This window comes from Schistocerca nitens, chromosome 5 (genome assembly GCF_023898315.1).
Source record: "Schistocerca nitens isolate TAMUIC-IGC-003100 chromosome 5, iqSchNite1.1, whole genome shotgun sequence".
Lineage (NCBI taxonomy): Eukaryota > Metazoa > Arthropoda > Insecta > Orthoptera > Acrididae > Schistocerca > Schistocerca nitens.
The window spans coordinates 692,854,257-692,871,507 of record NC_064618.1 but is presented as its reverse complement, the minus strand read 5'-3'; the positions used below and the strand labels follow the sequence as shown (position 1 = coordinate 692,871,507).

The 17,251-nt window shown below is 37.5% G+C and overlaps 1 protein-coding gene across 3 annotated transcripts in view; it reads right to left on the bottom strand.

The window, feature by feature from the left end:
- Window positions 1-2,429: 2,429 nt before the first annotated feature.
- The window catches only part of LOC126259161 (uncharacterized), a 659,794-nt gene continuing 644,972 nt past the window's right edge, over window positions 2,430-17,251 (bottom strand). For 2 of the 3 annotated variants that reach the window (XM_049955714.1, XM_049955716.1), the window contains one exon: window positions 2,430-7,481. In XM_049955714.1, the coding sequence (XP_049811671.1) occupies window positions 7,447-7,481 (35 nt within the window). In that variant the 3' untranslated portion in view covers window positions 2,430-7,446. The remainder of the gene's footprint in view (window positions 7,482-17,251) is intronic. The other variant, XM_049955715.1, reaches the window with a different exon arrangement.

The following is a 17,251-nucleotide window of genomic DNA, read 5'->3' as shown; positions in this document are numbered from 1 at the left end:
ACGAAAGATAAAGGAAAGGCAAACCTACGTTTCTAGCATTTGTAGACTTAGAGAAATCTTTTGACAATGTTAACTGGAATACTCTCTTTCAAATTCTAAAGGTGGCAGGGGTAAAATACATGGAGCGAAAGGCTATTTACAATTTGTACAGAAACCAGATGGCAGTTATAAGAGTCGAGGGGCATGAAAGGGAAGCAGTGGTTGGGAAAGGAGTGAGACAGGGTTGTAGCCTCTCCCCGATGTTATTCAATCTGTATATTGAGCAAGCAGTAAAGGAAACAAAAGAAAAATTCGGAGTAGGTATTAAAATTCATGGAGAAGAAGTAAAAACTTTGAGGTTCGCCGATGACATTGTAATTCTGTCAGAGACAGCAAAGGACTTGGAAGAGCAGTTGAACGGAATGGACAGTGTCTTGATAGGAGGATATAAGATGAACATCAACAAAAGCAAAACGAGGATAATGGAATGTAGTCAAATTAAATCGGGTGATGCTGAGGGGATTAGATTAGGAAATGAGACACTTAAAGTAGTAAAGGAGTTTTGCTATTTAGGGAGTAAAATAACTGATGATGGCCGAAGTAGAGAGGATATAAAATGTAGACTGGCAATGGCAAGGAAATCGTTTATGAAGAAGAGAAATTTGTTAACATCGAGTATAGATTTAAGTGTCAGGAAGTCGTTTCTGAAAGTATTTGTATGGAGTGTAGCCATGTATGGAAGTGAAACATGGACGATAACCAGTTTGGACAAGAAGAGAATAGAAGCTTTCGAAATGTGGTGCTACAGAAGAATGCTGAAGATAAGGTGGGTAGATCACGTAACTAATGAGGAGGTATTGAATAGGATTGGGGAGAAGAGAAGTTTGTGGCACAACTTGACTAGAAGAAGGGATCGGTTGGTAGGACATGTTTTGAGGCATCAAGGGATCACAAATTTAGCATTGGAGGGCAGCGTGGAGGGTAAAAATCGTAGAGGGAGACCAAGAGATGAATACACTAAGCAGATTCAGAAGGATGTAGGTTGCAGTAGGTACTGGGAGATGAAGAAGCTTGCACAGGATAGAGTAGTGTGGAGAGCTGCATCAAACCAGTCTCAGGACTGAAGACAACAACAACAATAACAACAACAACAAAAACATGTGCCAACTTTGTGTGTTTATGAAGTTCCACAAGCAATACACTTGGCTTGACAAATTCGGTGGCTTCAGACACAGTAAACTGCTTATTCACCAAGTCCATGGCAGTTGGCAGTAATAATAAATTTGCTTCTGTTTTCCAGGAACACTGAGATTAAAGTCAACAAAACTGGGTTGTATAACCTACAGGAAACTGTAATTTTGAGTATCTTCATGATAATCATGATGAAATAGTATCATCAAATGGAAACACTGGAACCTCAGAAATGTTTTTTGATGAGAACTTATGTGCAACATTATCTCCAAAGCACAGGGCAGATGTTCAGTTTAAGCCTCCACGCATCTTGTTTCCACACTCATACATACTGTAGAATATTCTTCACTGAGGAATCCATTTCATCACTTCGATAATACAACAGGTTATTGCAAAGACACATACCATACCATCTCTTCTTTTTCCAAGTGTATACTGCAGTTTTGGTTTATTATTTTAATTTTCCTTACATTTCTTGGGCTATTACATTTATTGACTGTTAATGACTCATCGTACAGTAGTTCGGTAGTGTGATATCCCGCATTAACACTGAAAATTTCAGAAGTAGAGCTATTTTCAGTAAGGTTTAGGCATACTTACTTGCTGTCACATTTTGAAAAGAACCAAATTTTCTGCTTCGGGTCTGTATTCACACAGTTAAGATTATGTACGGTCTGGCATTTAAAGTGTTTAGTATCTTTTCTTGCTCTCTTTTGGCAGGAGCATAGTTCTGAGTTCCAGCTTCCCACATTGCGCAAATATAATAATGTGAGCATACATTAAATCAGCCACTTTTTTATTTGTGTCCATCTTACCAATTCCAATAACAATGGACACTATGTATCTTGAAATACACTTAGCATCACAATATACAGCAAATTTTATACATTTTGTTTACCATTACACTACCTGACTGTTTTCAATTTACTTACAGAGTTGACCAATTTGGTGGTACTCATGTGCATCACCACGTTACATTCACCCCAGATCTTATATGAACTGATGACACAAAATATCTACTAAAGGAATCATAAATTTAGATACTTTGAGTTCCACTTAAGGAAATGCAAATGTATATGGAACAAAATTCTCTTCGACACAAAACATACGTTTTCACATACCATTCTGAAACTCCTCCAACATTAATATGATGGGCATTCTGTAAGTAATGCAACATATTTTTATTTCTAAAAGCAGGTTTTATTCAGGATTCCAATACACAATATTATTCCCCAATTTTTGGCTTAAAAACCCTCTGTTCAATGTGATGGGCTTATGACACCTTACTGGGAGGGTCTGTATTGCACACATGGTACCACTGTACTGGTCAACATAAGAGTTAATGTCTTGCTGCATCAATAACCTCACTATCAACCACATAATGCTTCCCATGGATTGCATCCTTTGTTGCACCAAACAGATGGCATCAGAAAGTGAGAGACCTAGACTGTAGGTTAGGTGCGGAGGAACAGTCCTATATAGTTTTAAGAGCATTCTGTAGGATGGACAGACTAGTGTGAGGTCTTACATTGTCATGAAGAAGGAGCAGTTCATTTGCAATTTTTGTGACAACCTCAAATGATAGTGTCTTGCACATTCCAGCACTGCAGGAGTCACAGTTGTGTACAGCCGGCTGGCAAGCGGGAGATCAGACAGGTCCGCTCGACTTTGTTGCTTGATGACAGATACTTCACCCAATGACTCACCATGCTTTTGTTCACTGCCAGGTCTCTGTTAACATTCTGCAAGTGATTGCAAATATCTGTGATCCTCTGGTTTTCTGCAAAAAGAAACTCAATGACTCTCTGTTTGGAATGTAGTTCCATTACAGATGCCATTTTGAAGGCTATACATAGCACCAGCACCTGTCAAAACTTCACGAAACTATAGAGGCTGAAGTGAGAATATCCAACAACAAATTCTGCACTTTTTCAACCAAAATTGGCTACAAAAGAAATGCGTTGCATTTCTTATTGAATTCTCCTCATAGTATCTTTCGGTCAGAGAAGTCAAATTATGGTTTCACTTGAAAAATATGAACAGATGAATCATTGAGTCTTTAGTGATTTGTTTACCTGGAACTTATTAAAGGTAGGGTGTTATCTCTGGTAGGCCAGGATGAGGGAGCAAATTCAGCCATGGTCTTACATCTCAGCATTTTCCTAAAACAATTTAGGTGAACCACATAAAAACTAAATTAGGATGACTAATGGACATTTGAAGTGGGACACAGAGTGCATTTGCCTATCAGTTTATTGATGTTAGCATTTTGACATTAGAAACTGAATAATCAAAATATTTAGAAACCAAATATTGTTGGTTCATCTTAGATACAATAATAAACAACAACAATAAGTTTCTGAGAAATCATTGTAGATGTTTATCACACTGCTGGACTAAATTCTTCAAAATATTTTTACCTTTCTTATCATGCCAAATCTTATCCATAATGCTTACATTTTCCCTGCACGCTACAGGAGAAAAGCCCAAAATGTAGCTGCATGCAAACATTGTCTCAAATATCTTAATAATTATCTCACTTTATCAACAGGTGAAGCCACTACAGTTGACTGATATGTATTCCAGTTTGTTCATTAGAAATGGAACTAAGGTTACAAATGACCCAGTCTCTATCTTTTGTTGCGTTACCATCTTTTGTGACCCATAATGTTTGCTCATTCTATAAAATGACAAATTCATCTGTAAAAGGATGAGCACATCACAAAAGGGAAAAGGCTGAAAATAATTTAAAGGATTTCCAATTATTTATTCACTAACAGCTGCACAGAATATCAGTCATGTACAGAGAAAATAGTTCTACAACCATTTCTCTGTCGAAGAATAATTAAGTTACACAGTACATCTTATATGACCATTATTTTTTGTTGCGATACAGTTATAAAGAAACAGGTTACAACATCCACAAAAATTCTTGTTATTAACTGTCCCACACAAATGTTTCCATTCAACATGACCTTCTATACTTTTAAAATATAGAGGCTGATATGGTTTTCATACAACTCCAACAAAGCTAATTCAACACAAAGTCAATTAAGTTATTCCACAGACAGAAGAGTGTCTTAAAAACTTGGAACAATTATTCTTAAAAAATGTACAATTTACATTTCTAACACAATAACACAATAATTACACAAAAAAAGCAATAAAACATTGTACAATGTCAATTTTGTTTCAAATGTTCAGCTGTGATCTGCTCTCTCTCTCTCTCTCTCTCTCTCTCTCTCTCTCTCTCTCTCACTCACTCACTCTCACTGACTCACTCACACTCACACATCAACAGATATTCCATTCTACAGATGGTTACAATCTTCCACAAGTTAAAAAAATGCCATCACGCTAAATATTTGACATATTAAGAGATGAACTTGAAAGATAATACTTTAATGCAGTCAGCTGTGATCCTTCATTTCATTCCTACTTTAAAACATCTATTTTTTTGTTTTGAAACTGATTGTTCTTGTGACAGGTTAAGACATACAGAGGAACAAACATTAAGGTGCACACAACATTCATACTTGGAATATAAACATGCAGTATTGCTGGAGGTCAGTAGGTAGAGAGCCCACGGCAAAGAGGGGCATAACTGTAGAACAGAGACATAGTTTCATAGCACCTTCAGAGTTCTGGTAGATAAATATTTAAAATGGATATTTACAAAAATTGAGACACATTTTTAAAAGTTCAGTTCACATGTACAATAGAAGAGGATATAGTATCATACAATAGAAGGAGAATAACATTCATCATCTTTCACAAATACAAAAAAGACAATACAAACATTGTGAAACATGGAATGGACTCACAAATGAAATACATCGATCATGATACATATGTACATCTCATATTTTACAGAATCACACATATCTAAAGGTTCCAATGAAACGAAAAGCAAACAAGTAGGACTATCATAAATTACTAGTAACAATGCTGCACACCTTTCATTGCTCAGTTTACCACAACACAATATTAAGGCTATCAATACATGAATATTTCATTTAAAATAAACACAGTTCTGGGACAATGTTATCAAAATAAGCCACTCTTTTTTTCTTATTTGTACAAAACAAAGTCAGATTGTCAACATAGCATGGGGTAACACACAATATTTTTATGTTTCTTTTGGTATCTGATACACCATTTTCTTTTTAATCATCATTTCTGAGCCAAATGAAAACTTCTGTAAGTAGGGTGTCCATTAATTTCACATCCATTTATTATACGAGGCATGGCTTGTTCAGTTTCATCAGTCATAACAGGTAATACAAGACAAAACATGATGCCAATGGTTTCAAACATAATTCTTAAATACATATGTGTAGTTTTACTTGCTAAACTTTTAACACCTTCACTGAATGTAACAATTTACCCCTCTACTACTTCGACACTTGATATACAATAGATGAGAAATGTTACATGGACTTATTGCACATTTTCCCACAGTTCGTAAATAAGCATATTTAAAACTGTATGTGAAGACAAAAATGTGATGTGCACACATACATCACATTCCACAGTCACTATGACTTGGAAAAAAGAACATATAGAGTACAGTCACAGGTTTAAGACATCACAACTAATTTTAATTTGTATCTGATATTCTTATTGTTACATCAAATGAATGTTCACTTCATTAGTAGCAGAGTATCATTTTTAGACATCGAAAATTTATGGCTGATCCATGTACTATACTGAACGGCAGTACTGTAATATTTCTTACAAAAACTCTGCATATTTTAGATAAACATCACATTATATGTCATTGTAACACTGTGAAATACATACCTCACACTAAAGATCATTCAGTGTTATAGAACACATGCAGACTGAAAATTAAAGAGTCATATAGGACAACGTACATAAAAGAGATTGCCTACTATATAAGATTGTACTTTACAATTAAAATTTAATTACATACATCACTGAAATTTAATACTTGCATCCATTGTTACTCGATACTATATTTACATGCCTTGTAAATTTACATGTCTTGTAAACCCTGTGAATATTTTGTTTCAAATACTCATTCGTGTAAAGCAGCAGATCTTTGATTAGTTACAGCTGAACAGTTCTTTGATCACAATTTCATGTCACTGTTCAGGTATTTACCTGATTATGGATAAAGTACCAGAGATGCATCATTTGAAAATTATACAACACAAAATCATTAAACATCATCTTCAAAATCAAATCCACTACATCTATACAGCCTTCACATCTCAAAACAGACACAACATTTAATATCTATACACCAGAGCCCCTTTCATCTGTGGTCTTGTTTGAAGTTCATTTTATATGGAATGTTTCAACTGTTGAAATACAGAAAGATGTAGACACAGTGAAAGGCTCATTTTATATACATTGAGTATGAACTTTCTTTTTAAATTGACAATTTATTACTGTTGTCATCAGATGTTTCTTTAGTCTCTTTAAAACTATGTGATACTGTGAGAAGAGAAAGCGTATACAGTTGATTGAGTACAAAACCCTGTCTGCGCTCCTCCCCTGACTATACACCGACACCAACAGTGAGTCCACAGGGGGCACTCGTGGCTATGACTGTCAGAAAAATGTACATCATGCTTACAATAATGACTTTCAACTGATCAAAAAATGCTCTATATGATCCAGAATAATGAACAGAAATAAATAAATAAATAACATATTTATATGTTGTGACTTTTCAACTACACAATAACTCTGTCTCTACCTGTGTTGTTTCAAATAATATTTCTTCTAACTTGCTTGATCCCTCTGTATAAACTCCGGTGATGTATAAGCGTACAGTTGTGTTCTTAAAACACAATGCCTGTATTTGTTTGTGATATATAAAATAAACTTTATATAAGATGTATATATATATCCAACATTACACAAAAATTCTTGAAATGCTAATTTAAGGGAAGTATGAAAAGCTGTCACAAAATTATATATCTGTTCATCTTTATCATTCAGTTACTTATATCATCACTCATACTCTGATTTAAATTTATAAAAAGATATTACTCTGGCCAGGAAGGCATACTCACACATGTGTAGTTGCAAAGTCTTTCCATTTCATCAAATACATCATTAAAAATCATTTATTATAGAAATATTTATTACACTTTTTTTCAGCACTATCACTCTCAATGAGGATGGAAGCTGTGTACACTTTTCTAGCTATTTTGTACCTGTAATAAAAATAATTCCTGATGTTGGGTCCAGAAGTAGACTGAAGGCTCACTTCAACCTGAGTTGGTATCATATTCTCACAATCTAGGAGAGACCAACTTCTGCACAGCTGCTGTCCCCTGGCAAAAAGAGGCCGGGAATAAATCATTTTGTTTAAGTTTGCAAATAAATATGAAGTTAAAAGTAGTGCAATTGCTATGTTACAGTCACAGACTTATAAATAACCCACTCAGTTTTAGAGGTACACAAAAATTTTAAATGATTCACTTCAAATTGACAAAGGGATAGCCAATAAGACTTTTGTCAATAAAAATGCTGACAACTTTCAAGTATCACTCAAACCACAACTTATATGATAGGATGTGAAATAGAATTTAAAATTTATTCTGTATTTCATGCATTACTTTGATATATGAGGAAATAACTGGATGAATATATAAACTGAATCATAATCTTTAATATGTAACTTCCAGTTTCCTAGCTTGTATGAAATGTTGAGAAAGCACTACAAAAATACTGTCGTAGAATATGTAGAGGGAATAAAATTAACAATAAATTTTATTATAAGAAGCTGGGACACAGACATTCTCCAAAAATCTGTTTGCAAAAAGCCTCACTATCAATGTCTTCTGAAGTAGATGCAGTTGAGCTGAAAAAAAATATTTTCAGCACATATTTCTTCCTACAAGGGATGTAATGAATAACACATCATTAACTATGACAGTGCAGAACATGTCAAACAGAACAAATCTCAGACACAGAGTGCTGATGCACTATAACTAGGGGAGAAGGGCAGCAGTATTTAATTCATTTTTCAGCAGTATCAAATAGTTTTCATTGGTGTTAAGGCTACAGAAAAAAAGGAAAGCCTTGTGAGTGTAGCATACTGAATAAAAAACTATGTATATATCCATCCTTGGACATACACTATTCCACTTCTTATTTTATTTTCCAATTATGTATTTTGCTTTGTACTAACAATTGTACACTGCCCAACAAAAAAAAGTAAAGCATGCAGCAGAGGAGGAGCAACTGAAATGAAACTTCTTGGATTGAGAGGGTACATGGTGATATTATTTCAGTGGTTGCTAAATCCAGTCAAATTTACGAAGAACTTGTCAGTTTTAGCCCACTTATCAGTATGACACTGCATGTCAGACGAGGAGTATACGTTCTGTGTTTCCAGCAGACACAGATCCTTTGTGGCATGAACAACAGGTGTATCATAGTGGGTGACTGAGATGGTGTGGCAACTGAACACGTACTTCAAATTTGAAGTATGTGTGACAGTGCGATTCTTGTGAGGAATATGTCTTAAACTGCATACATTCACCACGAAATTCTAACAGTATATGGACCAAATGCAATGTTGCATCTAGCCATAGTGAAACGATGTGAACAATTTGAACGCGGCCACAAGATACAGGACATGCTGATCAACTAGTCCAGATCTTGCACAGCATGATTTTCATCTTTTCAGCAAATTTTATGGACATCTGGGAAGGAAGAGATTTTTCAACTATGAGGACGTTCACACAGAACTTTGTGAATGGCTCTTTGACTGAACTGAACAACAGGCAGTGTGGCAACATCCAAGGATTGCAGTGCCATAACATAGTCAGCACTTCACATTGATATCACAATAGTTAACAATGTCTTGCTGCATTCTGCAACAACGAATAGGAGGTGTTGTCAAATCCACGCCGTCCCTCCCAGCTCTGCAGTGCCACCACATGGATGGTGATATACAGCCAAGCAGAGGAAGGTTCACACAGTTTGTTATCAGTGAATAAGACAACAGAATCATCTTAGATAGGACACCAGTGTATATTACATCTTGTGCTGACCTTTAACTGTGAACATTATGTTGATATACTTCAAGTGAAGATTCTTGTTAATTGCCTGTATCCAGAGATACTTTAATATTCAGAGACAGTTGTAAATAGTCAGAACATCCCTGTGGAAATGTACTATACAAAGTAGAAGTTAATCTACATATCTCTCTTGCAATAAAGTGAAACAATATTTTACATGTTCTAGTATCCACTCATTGTCCTCTTGGAGCAAGTAAATAACACATCATTGTACTGATGATTATATTTTTGTCACGTACAATTTATTCTCGATGAGATTTAATGACTTGCTCGCCTGCTGCATGGTTTTTGTGTGCACATACCTGACTGCCTAGTGTTGCCAGCTTTCTGTTTTTGAATTTATTTATCTTACCTAGTATTTCATCATGTCTGAGCTGCCACAGGAAATGTCTCTAACCAAAATTGTTCAGTTCCAGGTGCTGCAGGTTTGAACACCTGCTGCTCAGTGTACAAATGACATCATTACTCAACCGCCAAGCAGCTCCGCCATGGGCTGCCACATCTAAATTTCATCCATACCATTGTCAGGAAGAAGAACGGTCAGAATATCGAGTGCAATTGTAAGCCTGTTTGGCTACTTACAATAGACAGGCATGCAGTGCAGTGCTTATCTTTTTGTCAATGAAGGGACCCAGTGTTTACAGCCTGTGTGTAAAGTTATGTCCAGATATTAGTCCCGAACCAGTCAAGTGCAATGATCTTGCTGAGTTGCTCAAAAAACATTTTGATAATCAGGTCTCTGTTGCAGCAGCAAGGTTTAATTTTTTTTTGTCTCAAGCAATAAAAACCACACATTTCCCAACTCAAGGCTAACCAAGACATTGTAACTTTAAGTGTTCTTGTGGTATCAGTTATAGAGATTTCATGTTACATGACTCAGTCATACAGAATGTCTCAAATGCACACATTTGCTCTGCATTTCTAAAACTATCTGATCCCGATTTACAAAAGTTGGGGAATCTCAAACAATTGTAGACTCAACAGAGACTGATTTTGAGGCTCGATGTGTTTCATTGCTCAATGTGGACAAGACATTAATTCTAAAGTATATGATAGCTAAAAGTGATTAAACACAGGGCTCATACAAACAGTAAGCATAGAAGTAAAAACCTTCAGTCTCGTGGTACATCATGTGTGTTGCAAAATTCTCTCAGGAAGTCTTATCCGCAGTGCTTTTTGAATTACACCTGGAAAGCTTGTCCTCATTGTGATGCAACATGCTACCACAGTGGAAGGCAGCCACATTCAGAAAGTGTGTTTACGTGGCACTTTAGGCTCAGCAACCAACTGCCGCTAGGTAAATGCATGGCTGCAGCTAAGCTATCAACACATGCAAAAGGTTTCACTGAAGCCATTCACAGCAGCACCAGCCAAACCTCACACTCTCCACATCGCAAAAATCTTCCAATACCATAAGTAGGTATGTGAACAAACTTTTTGTTCACTTATAAGTGGAACAAAAGACAATTAAATTACAGCTGGACACTGATGCTTCTGTTTCCGTGATTAATAAACAGACATGTGACAGACTCAGTAGTCCACCATTACAGCAGCTCTGTTTTGTCTGCCTATAATGGACAAAGAATTCTAGTCCTTAGTATGTGTAGTTTGCCAGCAACTTGTTGTGGAGTGACAATCTGTGTTTTGTTTCATATACTTAATTCTCAAAAGAGTGGAAACATTTTTGTGTTAGACTTATTAGGTTTGTTCAACCTGTGAGACAAGACAGTGTTTCACAAATCAGTGTTTCAGTGCCTCACTCTAATGTTTCTGATTTGTGTAGTAAGTACAAGGGATTGTCTGAACCATGTTTATGTGGGGCCAGTGACTTTTAAGTACACATTAAAGTGAAAGGCAATGCACAGCTGATTTTTTCACACAGGGTCTGTCTCTCTCCTGTGTAACATCCAAACAAGTTGCTCAAAAACTGCACAGATGGAAAGACAATGGCATTATAACAAAGCGTTCAGGTGGTTTATGTATGTGTGCCTTCTTTAAAGCAACTGTAAACCAACAATTTTCATGGGTTCTTTTCCTCTCCCAAGTTCAGAGAAACTGGTGGACAGACTGGGACAGGGCAAATATTTTTCAAAGATGGTTTGTGGAGGCGTATTTACATTTACCACTGGATGAGCAGTGCAAGCAATAATTTGTGCTAAACTCTCACCTAGGTTTGTTCCCGTTTCAGAGACTGCCATTTGGAAGTGTTCCAGCTCCTGCAGTTTTTCAATGGTTGCTGGAACAGTTTTACATCTACATCTACGTAGATACTCCGCAATCTACCATAAAACGCATGGTGGAGGGGACACTGTACACTATTAGTCATTTCCTTTCCTGTTGCAGTTGCAAATAAAGTTATGCCTCTGTAAGAGCCCTAATTTATCTTACCTTATCTTCATGGTCCTCACTCATAATGTATGTTGGAGACAGTAGAATCATTCTGCAGTTAGCTTCAACTTCTATAAATTTTCTTAAAAGTGTTCCTTGAAAATAATATCACCTCCCCTCCAGGGATTCCCATTTGAGTTCCTAAAGCATGTTACCTACCAGTAACAAATCCAACAGCCCACCTCTGAATAGCTTTGATGCATTCCTTTAATTCAACCTATTATGGATCCCAAACACTCAATTCGTACTCAACAATAGGTCACACTGGGGTCCTGTATGCTACATCCTTTACAGGGTGAACCACACTTTCCTAGAATTCTCCCAATAAATCAAAGTCGACTATTAACCTTCCCTACCACAATCCTCACATGCCCATTCCTTTTCATATTGTTTTGTAACTTATGCCCAGATATTTTAACATGACTGTGTCAAGCATGACACTGCTAATGCTGTATCCAAACATTATGGGTACGATTTTCCTACTCATCTGCATTAACTTAGATTTTTCTACATTTTGAGCTTGCTACCATTCATCACAGAAATTAGGAATTATGTCTAAGTGTTCTTGTATCACCCTACAGTTGCTCAACTTCAAAACCTTACCATACACCACAACACCATCAGCAAACAAGTGCAGATTACTGCCCACCATGTCCACCAAATCATTTATGTACATAGAAAATAACAGCAGTCCTATTGCACTTCCCTGGGGCACTCCTGATGATATCCATGTCTCTGATGAGCATTTACCAATGAGGATAACATAGTGAGTTGTGTAACAATTAACTAGTTTGACAATTGTAGTCACAAGTTGTACACTTTCTGATCTTGTAGCACACTTAGACTGTTTGTTTAAAGTTCTTTTTCTGGCTGGCCTAAAGTCCAACAAAGAAAAGTGCTCCTTCTTACAAGGAGAACTGGACTACTTAGGTCACATAATTAATGCACTGGGTATTAATGCTACTACATTGCACTTGGCTGCGTAAACCGTAATGGGGAAGCTCACCTATTATATCAAATTTATTCCTAATGCTGCACAAATTGGTGCACCGCTCAACTGGCTGTGCTGGGAAAACATTCCTTGTGTTTGGTCCAAAGAGTGCCAGAATTTATTTCAGCAATCAAAGGCTGCAAGGACACTTTGTTAAGCCATCATTATTTGATTCATTTTGACCCAGCTAAGCCTGTCATGTTATATGTGAATGCACCTTCTTATGGGACCGAAGCAGTGCTCTCCCAAGAAACTGGTTCTTCTGGTACACCTTTTGCTTCTGCCTTGAAAACTGTGAACAATGCATTGTGTAACTACATTCAGCTTGAAAAAGAGGCACTTTGCATTATCTGTGGTCTTATGAAGTTCCACCAATGTTTGTATGGTCAGATGTGCTGTTTGCTGACAGATCTTTGGCCTTCGACAGCCTTTTTCAAGCATGTCCCAACTCAGATGGTGCAAAAATTGCAACCCTGAGCTCAGATATTGTCTAATTATCAGTATTAATTGTTGTTAACTGCCCAACATTCAAATGCTGACTTCTTGTCTTGGTTATCAGCCAGTACCAACACAGTGTTTGATTCATCTGAGGATCAATGTTTTCAGATTGCTTCTCAGGATTTTAAATTTCTCAATTTTCAGCTTGCTGCCACAGCAACTGCTTCTGATGCAGCTCTGCAGGATGTTTAGCAAAATGTGTGCCACAGGTGGCCATACAGATTAAAAGACATTCCCTACCCCATGGCATGTTGCTACTTTTCATGATCCACATGATCAGGTGTTCTGCTGTTGCATATGGAGAATGGTGATGTGTGTATTGGGATTCCTCACTCCCTACAGCAGGAAGTTTTGTCTTTGTTGCAGAAAGGTCATTTTGATGTAGTTCACACAAAGCAACCTGCTAGACATCATGGGCTGCATATAATGAGCTTCCAGATGAAGAAATTGACAGCTCATTGCAAAGTTTGTGCAGAACATCAATCAACTTGCTGCAATGCTTTTCTCAGTGGCCACATCCATCCTGACTGTGACAATGCATTCATATTGATTTTGCGGGTCCACTCTGGAACATGTGATTGTTGGTGGAGGTAGACACTTAAAGTAAGTTTCCTTTTGTTATCCCCATGTCACCCACCCTACTGCAAGCACTATATCAGCTTTATCTTCTATTTTTTGTCCTGAAGGTCTTCCAGAGGTCCTGTCTTGGACAGTGGACTATAGTTCACATCCAACTGTTTTGTGCCGCCAATAGCTTATACCGTGTGACCACTGCAGCTTTTCACCTGCAGTCTAACAGTGAAGTTGAACAGTTCATTTGAATGTTCAAAAATTACATGGAGAATCTACATTCCTCCCACATATGGGTGCAGGCACTGAAAAATTTTCTGTCCTCTTACTGCTCTTTGCCACGTGACAGCAACTTGCCAATATAATTGTCACATGGTCACGGAACACCATACCCTCCCGCATCTCCTGTGGCCACCAAAGAAATAATTCATTCTGCCAGGTCAGCCAAAGTTTTGGCTGCAAGTTGAAGTCCTCTACAAAGTATTCAGGGAAAGAAACAGTGTTGGGAATGTGGAGTCATTACCAAAGCAATCAAACAGTCTTCTTACGTCATCGAAGATTCCGCTGTGCTGCAGCAGCGTGACCTAAACTAGGTGTGGTGCACTTCTGAGTATATCAGTGATTCTGCCACAAAATGTTTGTCCACAGACCTAGCATGTAGTTAGGGTCTACATCAGCTGTCGCTTCCATCTCTCTGCGGCTTGCAGCCAGCACCCTCCACTGTGGTGCCCACGGAGATCGAGATACTGCCACTGCCACTGATGCCAGCACCTGTCCAGTTGCCAAAACTGATGTTCATTTACCCCTGGAAGGTTATCACACAGCTCCAAAAGATTCCTTTGTCATGCACCAGACAACAGCATCTGCGTCTCTGGATGCTGGCGTGCACCCTATGACTGACTTTTTTGGCCAGTGTTCCCTATCACTCTCAAGGTGGATACTTGGGTGTGCGCAGGGAGGCACCCTCCCTGCCTCCTCGTCTGACCTGAATTCAGTCCTCGGCCAGTGTCTTCACTTGCATCTGCCCTATGCAACAATGGTGCAGAGGTCTGAGGGTGTGAAATGTTACATCATCCAAATGTTGTTGAACCTCACGTTTTGATACCACAGAAGTGAAATATGTCTTGCTGAATTCTGAAATGATGAATGGGAGGCGCTAAAGAAGCCACGCCCTCTCTCCCAGTTCCACAGCAGCACTGCATGGAGGGTGATACACTGTTGAGCAGCCAAGTCTCGTGTAGTTTATGATCAATAATTAAGACAGCAGCACTGTCTTAGATAGGGCACCACTGTGTATTATGTCTTAAGCTGAACATAAATTGTGAACATCATGTCTGTGTACTTCAAGAGAATAATCTTGTTAATTGTCTGTATCCAGTGATACTTTAATATTCAGAGACAACTGTAAACTGTAAATACTCAGCTCATTCCTATGGAAAGGATTACACAAAGGCAAGTAAATCTTCATATCTATTTGAGTACAGTATAGTAGTGTGATGCTCGACACATTCATGTCCATTAAATATCTAGGCAATACGTTACAAAGCAATATGAAATGGGGTGAGCATGTAAGGACTGTGGTAGGGAAGGCAAGTGGTCGACTGGTTTATTGGGGGAGTTTTAGTAAAGTATTGGGAAAATTTTAGTTAAGTGTGGCTCATTTGTAAAGGAGACTGCATATAGGACACTAGTGTGATCCACTGTTGAGTACTGTTCAAGTGTTTGGGAACCACACCATGTCAGATTACAGGAAGACACTGAAGCAATTAAGAGGCTGGCTGCTAGATTTATTACTGGTAGGTTCAAATAATATGCAAGCAAGTATTATGAACATGCTTCAGGAACTCAAATGGAAATCACTGGAGGGAAGACAATGCTCTTTTCGAGAAGCACTACTGAGAAAATTTAGAAAACCGGCATTTGGGGCTGACTATATACAACTATTCTGTTGATGAAAATTTACTTTTCACATAAGCAGCATGATGATAAGATTACAGAAATAAGGCACATACCAAGGCAAATAGACAGTTGTTTTTCCCTCACTCTATTTACGATTGGTACAAAAAAGGAAGTGACTAGCAGTGGTACAGGGTGGCTTGCAGGATACATATGTAGATATAGATGTAGATGTAGGTATCTTACAACAAAGTGAACTAATATCTTACGTGTTCTAGTTTACACCCAGTCTGCTCTCGGAGCAAGAGTGAAGAACTCAACAGTGTACTGAAGATTGTATTCTTGTCAGGTGCAACAGGAAGAACATTCTGATTGTTGTTTACAGAGACTTGGTGACTGTCTTGAAAAGTGTGTCATTTTAAAGGAAAATGCAGCCTTCAGTAAAAGTTACTTGGCCTGCCATAATAATTGTGTAACAGAACTTTTCGAAGGCCCTTCATAGATGTTGATGTGGCCCGTGAAGCCTGTCTCCTATTCACGGCTTTTTGGTCAAAGATGAGTTCCATCACTGTGCAACCCCTCTTGGTTGTAGTTTCTATTATATCCGACATAGTCAGTAAAATATTCAAGATTAGTCACTAAGGATGTTGTTGTACACGTGAAAGTACTATCATTAGATAACTGTGGAGCATTTCATAATTAGCTGTAAGTAAAGAGAATCTTGTTTAGAGCAACTGTTAATGTGCCTGTACAAGAAATGTTACACAAGCACAACATTGATAACTGGTGATGCTAAATCCCATAGTATAGCATAGAGCACTAGTGATAATGCTCTGTGCTGTGCACACTTTCATACCAATTAAATATTTGTGATCGATGTTCACAAAGGGGAAGCAGCTGTTGAAGGGTAAATAGAAAACTTGGATTCACAGAGGGAATTTTGGAAAAATTCTATACACTATTAAACGAAAATCAGCATATGAAGGTAATTTGATTGGTCTGTTTACTTTCCCTCCTATGTTGTAAGCTTGTCAATGCTTACAAGAATGCTCCAATAATGTGATAGTAGCTTTCACATTTCATTTTTTACCAACAAACCAAGTTTTCAAGGCAGGGAACAGATGACTGCAACTTTGTTGTCTGAAGCATTGTTCTCATAAAGGGTCCTTCCTAGTGTGCTAGATAATCTTCATGGTTTCTTATTTTCAAATGATTTAATAGTGAATTCTGGTAGGGGCCAGTTATTGCTCTTCGGATTACAACCTAGGAATACTTTAAATCAGTATTCATTCTATCCACCAAAAAATCTTCTTTGTCATTGGTGAGCTTTCTTCAGCCTTGTATACATGACTTTTATTTTTTTCTGGAACTGAAGTTTGTGTTAATAAATCCATGTTAGCAGTCTGCGTGAAAGTTCAGTGGCACACAATACAAATAGGGCTTTCTGATGTTCATTTGTCACCACCCCCTTCCACTTGATATGTTTTCAATATCACCTCACACACATTTATTTTGGAACCTTCCATTATCCATTACCGTATCATGAACTGTAACACTAATTTCTTATGTGCTGGTTTTCTTTCTCTCTACATCACGTACCACACTAACCATATATTATGACTGCCAACAAATAACTATAAACCATAGCCGTTTGAAAATTCCAACAAAAGTA